At 33.6% G+C, this 11,918-nt stretch overlaps 2 protein-coding genes across 2 annotated transcripts; both read right to left on the bottom strand.

Moving 5' to 3' along the window:
- Positions 1–5,005: 5,005 nt before the first annotated feature.
- LOC133701479 (cytosolic sulfotransferase 15-like) lies at positions 5,006–6,004 on the bottom strand. Its single transcript, XM_062125411.1, has one exon. The coding sequence runs from the start codon at positions 6,002–6,004 to the stop codon at positions 5,006–5,008; it is 999 nt and encodes a 332-aa protein (XP_061981395.1).
- Positions 6,005–8,517: 2,513 nt separating this feature from the next.
- On the bottom strand, positions 8,518–11,643 carry LOC133701855 (elongation factor 1-gamma-like). The gene is made up of 8 exons (XM_062125993.1): positions 11,491–11,643; positions 11,324–11,368; positions 11,088–11,237; positions 10,912–10,972; positions 10,768–10,820; positions 10,530–10,631; positions 9,486–9,999; positions 8,518–9,032 (listed from the first exon to the last, which is right to left on the bottom strand). Exons 2-8 carry the CDS (start codon positions 11,330–11,332, stop codon positions 8,653–8,655), a joined length of 1,269 nt encoding a protein of 422 aa, XP_061981977.1. The 5' UTR covers positions 11,333–11,368; positions 11,491–11,643; the 3' UTR covers positions 8,518–8,652.
- Positions 11,644–11,918: the final 275 nt, after the last annotated feature.

Raw genomic sequence — 11,918 nt, 5'->3', positions numbered from 1 at the left:
TCAAAACATAAAACTTGTAGCCTCATGTCTTACCTTTCCAACGCCATAAATTTCACTTGAATCGGAGTTCTATAACTCCAGATATAGTTAAAAATCTGAGGAGAGGTCAGACAGTAACAGTTCAAAAATGGACAGTAATAGTTGGACAGTAACAGTCCAAATGTTTGTTAATGAGCGATTATGACTATCTTAGTGGCAGAACTAGGTTCTTCTCAAAACATAGAACTTGTAGCCTCATGTCTTACCTTTCCAACGCCATAAATTTCACTTGAATCAGAGTTCTATAACTCCAGATATAGTTAAAAATATGAGGAGAGGTCAGACAATAACAGTTCAAAAAGGGATAGTAACAGTCCAAGTGTTTGTTAATGAGCAATTTTGACTACCTTAGAGGCAGAACTGGGTTCTTCTCAAAACATAGAACTTGTAGCCTCATGTCTTACCTTTCCAACGCCATAAATTTCACTTGAATCAGAGTTCTATAACTCCAGATATAGTTAAAAATCTAAAGAGAGGTCAGACAATAACAGTTCAAAAAGGGATAGTAACAGTCCAAGTGTTTGTTAATGAGCAATTTTGACTACCTTAAAGGCAGAACTGGGTTCTTCTCAAAACATAGAATTTGTATCCTCATGTCTTACCTTTCTAACGCCATAAATGTTTCTTGAATCGGAGTTCTATAACTCCAGATATAGTTAAAAATATGAGGAGAGGTCAGACAGTAACAGTTCAAAAATGGACAGTAACAGTTGGACAGTAACAGTCCAAGTGTTTGTTAATGAGCAATTTTGACTATCTTAGAGGCAGAACCGGGTTCTTCTCAAAACATAGAACTTGTAGCCTCATGTCTTACCTTTCCAACGCCATAAATTTTGCTTGAATCGGAGTTCTATAACTCCAGATATAGTTAAAAATATAAGGAGAGGTTAGACAGTAACAATTCAAAAACGAGGCAGTAACAGTTGGACGGTGATAGTCCAAATATAAAGAAAGGAATGATAACTAGGATTGGACAAAGAACGACAGTAATAATGAGTGAAATGAGAAAAATATAAAGTACTAAGAAATGACTGAAAGAAAGACTTATTGGTTGTTAATATGGTTATTATAAAACATATCCTTGAGTGAGGAAAATTTATGAGATAAACCTGTGATTTGCAGGAGGGACCACAGACGTGGTGCAACAGCAGCAGCATGGGAGCACGAGTAGAGCTTCTATTGCAGGTAGGTGATTCACACCTATGCTTTCTAGTTAAATTCCATGATTTAATATATTTTTGATGTGAAATGTGAATTACTGAATGTATGTGTATTCAAGGTGAAAAGTTGTTATGTGAATTGCCAAGTGATGAAATTATCACTGACAAAGAAAATATGAGAAGTGTGATTTGAGGCATAAACTAGCATACATTGAGTGTATGTTAGAATCCCGGGTAAGGAGATCACCCTGTATTGTCTAGCATACATTGAGTATATGTTAGGATCCCGGGTAAGGGGATCGTCACGAATGGACTAGCATACATTTAGTGTATGTTAGGATCCCGGGTAAGGGGATCTCCACGTAATGGCTAACATACATTCAGTGTATGTTAGGATCCCGGGTAAGGGGATCACCATGTATTGGCCAACATACATTTAGTGTATGTTAGGATTCCGGGTAAAGGGATCGCCTTATATCGACTCCTATGGGGTGATGATGACGATACCAGTGAAATTGGTATCGGTAATGTGATAAGCAAAAGTAATCACGTTAATCTTATAAGGTCTCAAATGAAGGTTGATAGTGGCAGAGGGAACGATTATTAATAGTTTGAATAAGGAAGTGATTTTAATTAAAAAAAAACTAGAAGGGAGAAGTAAATGAAATATGAATGCATGTTACCCTGTTGAAATTATTAGATATTCATATTGTTATATTTATTGTGATATTCACCTTGCAATAATATGTATTTTGTTTTAGGATCTTCGCATGCACGACAGGAGTAGATCCTAGCTTATGTTCCCTTTTTGAAATCTAGGTTCTACGGAGTATACCCTTGTATTTTGTAAACATGAAAATGTTTGTATAACTTAATTTGTATAATAAATGTTTAAACTTGATTGGATGAATTTAATATTGTAGTTTATATAACCATATTTCATTTCTATGTATTTATATTTATTTAAATTATCCATCCATAATGATATTTTTGTTATATAATGCATATCATAAATATTATGGTTGATAGGTGTGAGTATAATTGTGGAATTGAAACCCAGGATGATTGGGTCGGGAATTAAGTTATGAGATGCGAACTGTTAGAAGTGTAAACAGGTTACATGTCGATAACTTGGGACCTTCCGGTATAGGGGGGACTCCGTCGAAATTCCGGTAGATGTTAATACGAAGACCATGAATATGTATATATATATATAAAAAAATTTAACTACTCTATTTTTCTATTGACATGAGATTGTGGTTTTATCCCAGAAATGGGGGATGTTATAATGGGCTTCATGATCTTCTTTAATTTTCTTTCAATCATGTTATTCTAGTTTCATGACCTGGTCAATAAGTTTAGTCGGTTAACCCGATAATTTCTTTAAAATCTCTTTTTATATCATTTTTCAATTTCATTCTTCAAAACTGGGTTCTTTTTAAAATTAAGATATGTTAACCTTTTATATTTTATTTATTAGAAATTAGACTTCATGATTTTTCAAATGAGGTGCTTCTGGTTTAGTGACTTAAGTCACGTGTTTAAAAGGTTAACTTGGATCAACATCATCTTTTTCACTTATTTCTTTTTCAATTTCATCCTTTGATGTTGATTATTTTGAAAAATGGACCTCATGATTTTCTTTGGTTTTCTTTCAATCAAGTTATTCTGATCTCATGATCCAGGCAGCAGGTTTAACTGATTAACCCAACTATTTTTTTGGAGTTTCTTTTAATCTTTTTTTGACTTTGTCCTTTAAAATTGGGTTCAATTTAAAATTAATCTTCATCATTTTTCTTATTTTGCCTTCTATTAGGTTAACCTAATTGCATGATCCAGCTTGCGAAGTAACACCCTCAAATTATAATGTCATGAAATATCAAACATTTCTTTACTAATATGTCAAGTATTGGATAGTATGTCTAAGATTATTAGATTTTTTTTTTTGAAATTTCGGCAGAGTTTTTTTTATTTTTTGATGTTACCATGTTATCGACTAGACTTCATTCAATCACAATACTCAAAACTTCCACTTTGATCCAACCATCCTGGATCATATCCCATCTCATCAAATAATAATTCACATAACTATACTTAATTGTATTTTCTCAACCTTACATCATCAATAAATAACACATTCACTACAAACAATTATAAACTTAAAAGATTCATATTGAACTAACTATTACATTAACATGCATGATTATAATTACTAAATATTTTTTTTTTGAATAGTTTAATAATATTAATTCCTTACTCATACATTTTAAATGTATAAGTACCAAAAGCAAACATCTTCATGATACATATATTACAATCTATATATAATACAAATTATATATAAAGCAAATATATTACATCCCATAAAATAAACAAATTAAAACACAAAGCCTATATTTAACGCTCCACATCACCTCGTGAAAAACCTGTATACATAACATTAATAAGAAATAAGGAAGATAATACATTAAAGATGATAAAACTATTATGTTCACAAGTCTTCAAAATATATCAAATTATCTTTCATCACCAACTTACTATATATCAACATTAATAACCCATTCATAATGTATTAATCCTTTACTTATAGGACCTCTGTAATCAACACTCATTGCTTAAATATTTGGTAATTCACAATTTTACCTCAAACTCGGCTAACCCTCTTAAATAGCCAACAATCAAACTAGTAATTCCATACGAATTACCCAACATCCGGCTATTCTCTATCAATAGCCAATGCAACCTAGAGTTACAAATGTTTTTCTTTTTGTTTTACATGAAACTAGTTAATTTATAATTTTTCACCCAGAGGTTTTACATGCGAGCTTTGGCTACTTTACCCAGTTTTGCAAATGTTTTATTTTTTTTAGGTTTCTTTTCATTATTTTTTTCAATTTGTTTTCTTTGAGGTTGGAGAGACCTCATGACTAGGGTTACGAGTTTAGCATGCCAACTTGGGTTGACTGCACTTTATTTTGTCATTTCTTATTTTGTCCTTTAAGGGTTATCTTGGAATTTGGTTTTATGATTTTTTTCCCATGAAGAAAGGTTCCTTTTCTTTTGGTTATCATTACCACATTTTCTTTTAAGATTTAGTTCGTTTATTGTTATTGTTTAATTTATTATATAATTGAATGAAATATTAATTTTTTCCCTTTCTTTTAAACACGCTGGCAACGCTTGAGAATCAATTTTTAACATTATAGAAAAACCAGCATGCCCGCAATAAAATATGAGTCACTTATCTAGTTTTAATCTATAAAAGATCAAATTTTAAAATTATAAATTTAAATAAAAATATAGCTTACCATAAAAATACATAATTATAAAACTTAACATAATCAATTAGTTTAATGACTTGTGAGTATGAGATTTGATTCGAATATGATTTTATATTAAAATAAATTAGAAGAGTTGATTTGGTCAACCTAATAAATCTAGCCATGATCTAATTAAAAATCAAATAAGAACATGTTTGTCTTTTAAGAAAAATTAAAATGAAGCCATTTCTACTTTTAATTCTTTTAGAAATTATGCTGAATTGATCTAATCATGAATTTGGCTAGGCTTGATAACCATGCAAAAACAGATGAAAGTTCTTTGAGTGACGGAAAGTTAATTCAATTCTCTCCATTGGTTCCTTCCACATGCATATCCAGAAAATAAAACAAGTGATCGTTGATTTGACTCTCTCTCTTCTCATTTCAATTCTTTCACCACTTATTCTCTATAGATTTCTTTTTTTTTTCAATCATTAAATATAATCAATACAGCAATAACATTAATGCTGTATATCTGAACTCAAGTCAAGCACTATTTTGGAAAGTGCTAGACAGACAGAAGCAGAGACCAGAATCTTGGAGCTTCTCTTGAATCAGATTCTCGACACGGCTCACCATTGAGGGTGTTAGATAATTCAGTGAATCTCCCACCTTTCCTTTCCTGAGGAAGGCACTAGCTGGGATCCCAAGAGGGCCTGTGCCTGTCATGGTTGCTTCATGGTTTTTCATGCTTTCAACGCTGCATAGCCTTGATGTTTCCTCTATCAAACCTTGCTTCTCTTCCTCCACAGAGAAAGGAAGCCCCAAAAAGTTAGCCAGCTTCTTGATGCAAGGGACATTGTTCTTTTTAATGTCCTCATATTTCAGAAACAAGACCTTATCAGGTCTCTCCAAGCTTGCCTTCCAATACCCTAATAAATGATCCCAAAATGGACCGTAGCCATGAAGTCCCTGACAGAACTTGTCAAAGGCATCTCCTAGTGAAAGGTGTTTCTCATTCTCCTTCGGGATGTTGACACTGAATTTCCAATAGGAAATGAACATGTCCAGAGGATTCCGACACACATACACAATCTTAGCAGCAGAATCTTTGACCGAACACGGGAGTGCCGTGTAAGGTGAGTGGGTTCCGAAAATCCTAGGCTCGGGAAGCTTGTCTTGTTCCAGAAACTGCTTTCTGGAGCTGATATCAAACTCAAGAAAGGGCACCACCCCATGAGGGCCATTGGTGAGCAAAGGGCTCTTTTCAAGTGAGTGATGGAAGCGATTAACTATAGTATAAGTCAAGGCCTTTAACCAAGTGGTACCTGATTTTGGAATGCTGGCAAGTATGAGGTCAGTTTCTTGTGCCTTGAAGTGTTGTTGAAACAACATCATGCCCTTGATTGATACCTGTGGACACCAGAAGCCTTGGTATAGATAGAGAAGATTACCTCCCATACCTATTTCTGTTGGGAGGTGTTGAAGCAACTCCTGGGATTCATCTCTCTGCTCTTCCTCTACAGTGATTTCCACACACTCCATCAAACTAAGAATCACACTAACAAAGAAGAAGATTATTCAAGAAAACAATGCAATATGAGGAGTAGAATTTCTTGATTCTTGAGATCACAGCATGTCTTATATATATCATTGAAGGGTATTATGGTCGGGATTTGTAAACAGGCTTGAACCTTCGTGGGTGGGTGGGTGGGAAGGTGGTTCTGCGACCATATATGCATGCGCAAGGGTTGAATTCACTTAGAGTTGATTCAAAGTAAACTCATTTTGGTAAGAGCACAAAAAGTTGTAGCATGACCAGTACTGTCTTTATCAACACGAACAATGCTTGCCAAGTTTCGACCTCAAGTTGCCTTCCAAAAAATTCAGTCGGCATGCATGCTTTCCAAGCCCAGGACACTATACACATGAGAAGTGTCTGTGCATCTCCCATAAATGGCTAATGATCGTTTTGGATATTGTGTTTCTGAGCTTGCTCGATCGAGTCTTGCCATGGACATTCCTGGCTACTTCTTCGAGTCATAGAGCTTGAATATTTAGCAAAATTCTAAAAGACTGTACTCTTGACTAGTGGGCTGTGTTGCGACTTTACGTTCATGTTTGACTGGGAACTTTTTGAAAACGAGTTTTCTAGCTACACAGACTGCAATGTTTGACTGGACTTCGAGCTTAACACAGATGGGTCTTTGATTACATTTTCCGGCAGAGCAACCCCATAAATTCACTATGATTACAATCCAAATATTCTCGACTTATGTCATGTCTCATTATTCAAAATTCCACGATTAATAGATAATTACAAGGCAAAATATAATTTTATACGATTTAAATTCTAAATTCTAAAGCACTAAATGAAACATATCATAAAAAGTTCATTGGTAAATCATTAACAGAATAGAACAAGGATAATTACATTTTTGACATTAATTACATACAATCTTTTTCATTACAAAAAGATTAACATGTAATAAAGATCATATCTTCATTAATTAACAAAAAAAAATTCTTACTAATCTACTCATAATTCTATACGAGGTTGCGAGGTAAATGAAATTAATTTATTACGCATTATAAATATAGCTGCATCATGAATGATCAAATCAATATAACAATTATAATAGTACATTTGATCTTAATAGATTATTTTCTATCAATTTTCTCTGTGTGTTTTATTAAACTATCATGACAAGTCACATGTCTTGGTCATCGTCGATTGAATGTCTCTAATCTACTATTGAACATAATCTCCTTCTTAATTTTCGGGTGTTTAGCTTCATTACTGAGGTCTAGCCCCAACAATGAAAAGCCAATTTCTTTTCTTATTATTGGATAGTAGTTTCATTATTGGAAAATTATTTTCTCCACTTATTAATGGGCACTAGTTTTATTACCAAGAAATTAATTTCTTCACCCATTACGAGGCACTGGCTCTATTATCAGAAAACCAGTTCTATTCACAACAATATTCAGATAAAATAAGATACATTCAGTGAAATTAAAATTATTTATCTTAATACTAGAAGGTGGTATACACTTATCTGTTGTCTAGACTCTAGATATAACTCTTTATTGGTGTAAAGCTGATACAACCTCTCATATATCATATATCATGTATGTACTATCATTTTTCATTCAATGTTCAATTCACATAATAATAATATAATGTAAGTTGATTTTTTTCAACTTAATCATTATTACAATATAAATACTATTACAAATTCATATTTCAATTTTCTTTTGTAATGATTCACATAATATAATGTAAGTTGATTTTTTTCAATTTAATCATTATTACAATATAAATACTATAACAAATTCATATTTCAATTTTCTTTTGTAATGATTCTAATTCACTATTAGTTATAATGATATCGATTGGTTACATAACCAATTAGTCGATCAAATCAAATAATAATATTAAATACAATTTTAATTTTTTTTTTATAAAGTTTATAATTTAGTTATTACCTAATCATATTTCATGATAAAAAAATATAATTCAAACACAATATCATCAATTTAAACAATTTTCCATTCGAAGTCAAATCTCTATCTTGTATATTTCATCTATAATGTAATATTTCATTATGTAAACTCAAGTTTCTCACCTCTTATATACGAGAAATTTGAAGGACATTTTATTATAATCTTGCCCTGAGCTTTTCATAATTAAAACTTGAGCCCACTTAAACTTTTATGTTTTTTATTTGCCCAATTTTCTATTTTAATTTGGGCTATTCTCATGATCCCAACCAGGGGTTCACAAGATATACATATATAATGCTAAATTATGTGTATTTTTACTTTGATAAATTCATTAGCACATCAAATTCATCATAGAAATCATATATCTATCCATCTTACACAAATCATATAACGGTAAATTAAGCACCTTTTGCCCTATCAATCAGAACTCAGGAAGATGGAGCCGAAATGACCACAAATACTGAGCGCGAGAGGTTAAAACAAGTGCCCTAGTAATCACAGGCAAAAAAAATGCCAGCAGCAAACGAGCAGGTATCTTCGAGAAGGGAAAATGCAAAAAAAAACTTTAACACTATATTGTCCAAATCATTAAATGTCTAGACTTCAGTATGTCTGAAACAAGAGACAAACTCACTACCAAAAACGGGTTGCGGCCACAAACATGGCCTTGACGGATTACAGTTGTTTCACTTGAAGCACTTGGCATCCAAAAGGGCATCCCCCTCAAAAGGCTCGTAATCTTCGATCATCTGACTGACGCGCTCCTTTTGAGCTTCGTCTGAGATGTCAACCTTGGTCCATTCATACAGCTCCATATCATAGCACTCATCAATGACAAACTGAGGAATTTCTTGCCCGCGGAAAAGCCACAGCCCCTTGACCTTGAATGGAGGCTCTGAGCCGATTACAAGCATCTTCCCAAATGCATACTTGCGAGCCAGATCCATCCTTTGAAGAAATCCACCGACCTTGTTCAGAGTGACAAATGACACGGTATTCTCATCGTTGTACTTGTAGTCACAGAACCACAGGGAGTATCCCTCGGGATCATACATTTCCCAGAATCCTACAGTAGAAGTTATAGATAACAGACAATAAATCCATTAATAACAATAAAACAAATCCAGATTTCCCTTGACCCTACAATAGAAGTAAAAGATGACAGACAATAACTCCATTAATAACAATAAAACAAATCCAGATTTCCCATGATCCTACAATAGAAGTTAAAGTTGACAGAACATAACTCCATTAATAACAAAACAAATCCAGATTTACCACGTGTTAAGAAAATAGAAACCAAGTCCTTTTAGGGGAAGAAAAACTAGCACCACCCAAGAGTCAACAAAAAATTAATGTCAATAAAAAAATTTCAGTTTTGAAAAAAAAAACGCATTCTGAATCTTCCCTGATACTTTTTCCCATAAATATATATATATATAAGGCTATTTGAAAAGAGCAGATTCCACTGCTCAAAGTAAGAGAACAGGAAAGGGTGAAAAGAAAAGGGCAAAAGTACCTTTGATAGCAACCTCACGAAAGTTAGTCTTGGTGTTAGAGTAGAGCCTCTTCCAATCATCCAATATCATCTTGCTTGGAGGCAGCAAATCAAGAGGATTTTTGGGTTTCGGCTTTGGTGCTTCTTCCTCTTCTGCAGCAGGTTCAGCTTTGGGCTTTGCTGGCTCTTTTTCCTTGACTTCTTTTCTTGGTTCATCCTTGGGCTTTGATTTAGCAGGTTCTTTTGGCTGGGAAGGTTTCTTTGTAACTGGCACAACTGATTCAGCCTGCTTAACTTCACCCACCACCTTCTTGACATTTGGTTGATTAACCATGGTCCAGAAGTATCTCTCAACATGAGGGAACTCTGAGGTAAAGCTCTTGGTCATGACAAATGAAAATCCTGTGTGAAGATTGCATGTCATGATGATGTCAGCAAGAGTCACATAGTGCCCAACCAAGTAGGTGTTTGAGGTAAGATGCAGGTTCAGGGCACCCAGTGCTCTCTTCAATGCAAAAATCGCAGCCTCCTCAGCCTTCATAAAGAAACATCCATAAAATGTATACATTAATGGGCCAGCAACAATATTATAAAAGCAGAACTAGCATACAAGGGAACCATGAAATATAGCTTTTTATTACAGAATAAACAAAAAATTGAAGAATCAATTAATTAAAACATTATAATCGTTCTATACCCTATCAAGAATACAATCTGCAAGCATGTGCATTCAATTCCCATTACAAAATGAAAGCCACATTTGTTGATGGCAAACAGACTTGCTAAGTTGTGTAAAAATATTATGTCTTATCATCCCATTCTCTCTTAAATGCAGTCCAACATGTATCTATGAGACAGGAATTTCTCTTTTAAAACTTGGCCCTATATGACTCAACATTTACAATTGGCAATCAGGGGTGACTGGACCAAGTCCGAACAAAAGATATATAAAACCAATGTTAAATTTAACATACTATGAACAAAAAAAATTCATTTCAAAGACATCAAGGAAAAGAAAAATTTAAGAGTTCTAAGACATGTAGCACAAAAAAATAGACAACTTACTGGAGGAAGGTACGGTTGATATCCCAATCTAGGATAAAGCCATTTTGAAATACCGGCATCAATCTCTGTTGCCGCAAAATCTATCCACTGCTCAATACGGGCCTAAGGATCACAAAAAATATCAAAAAGATTAGCATAACATAAATGGTGCAAACAGGAGCAACTTTCTTTGGGTTCAAGTAAACAGATATTTGAGCATGGTTCAAAAAAAGATTTCACCATTGCAAAAATATCTTACATATTCAATCAACGATGAACCATATAGATGATTGTCAGCCTTCAGGCGAGTAACTGCAAGAGCAAGTACAAAATCCATTACAGTTATCATCTATAATAATCTATACCACTTAACACATTGCGAATCAAGCATAAAGTCTTTTACCATAACGTGCAATCGCATTGCTCTCACAGACGGGACCTTCAGGAGTCTCCAAGACAGGGACCTAATAGACCATTAACAAATCTCTTTTAGAAATCTAAAAGAAATCAAATCAAATAAAAAAAAATTTGATAATACACATCTCAAAATTCCAACTGGGTTAACATAAAAAATCACACCTTTCCAATTGGGTTCATTTTGAGAAACTCAGGAGTCTTGTTGGTAACACCCATCTCAAAATTCTCAGCAAGCTTGACATCCACACCAGAGTATTCTGCAGCTATCAGTGTCTTGTATGCATTTTTGTTTGTCTTGCCAGCATACAATATCTAAACCCGAAACAACAAATCAAGTGTCAACATGCAATTGCACACACCAATTCCATAACACACAGAGTGGGCCAAGAAGAACTTACGAGAGCCATGGCTGAAAAAGGAAATGAGAAGCTCCGATTTCAGATCTGAAAACAACAATAACAGAGTTAAAGAGTGACAGTAAGATTCTTATCTTTTACAGGAAAAGACCGACATCCGTGAGTGTGTGTGGGTGAAGAGGAAGTAAGGGAGAAAGAGATGCGCGTACAGGCGTTAAGCGCTAGAGCTGAAAGAGGCGACGAGAGGCAAGTGAGAAAGAGCGAGCGAGCGAGATGGGGAAGTGCTATTAGGGTTTTTGAAGGCCGTGGAATTTAGCCTGGTTGTCTATCTATCTCACGGGTAAATCTTTTTTTTTTTCATAAATTTTTTTTAAAAAAATATATAAGATTCAATGTTTTTGGGCCAACTTTGTAGTTTGACCAAAAAAACCATTGGATGGGACTATAATACTATGTACACGAGTGTGGGGTCAATAATATCTATAATATTAATAATAATATATAATTTATTTAGTTTAATTTCATATATTTTTTAATTTTTTTTTAAAAAATAATTTATGGTTTTTTTATAGTAATAATGTTTTTTTTAATTTATTAATGATGATGATGATAATAATAATTTTAAATTGTATCCTTC

The sequence above is a fragment of the Populus nigra genome, chromosome 8, assembly GCF_951802175.1.
Source record: "Populus nigra chromosome 8, ddPopNigr1.1, whole genome shotgun sequence".
NCBI classification, from domain to species: domain Eukaryota; kingdom Viridiplantae; phylum Streptophyta; class Magnoliopsida; order Malpighiales; family Salicaceae; genus Populus; species Populus nigra.
Note: the sequence above shows the minus strand (reverse complement) of the source record. Positions and strands in the feature narration are given on the sequence as shown.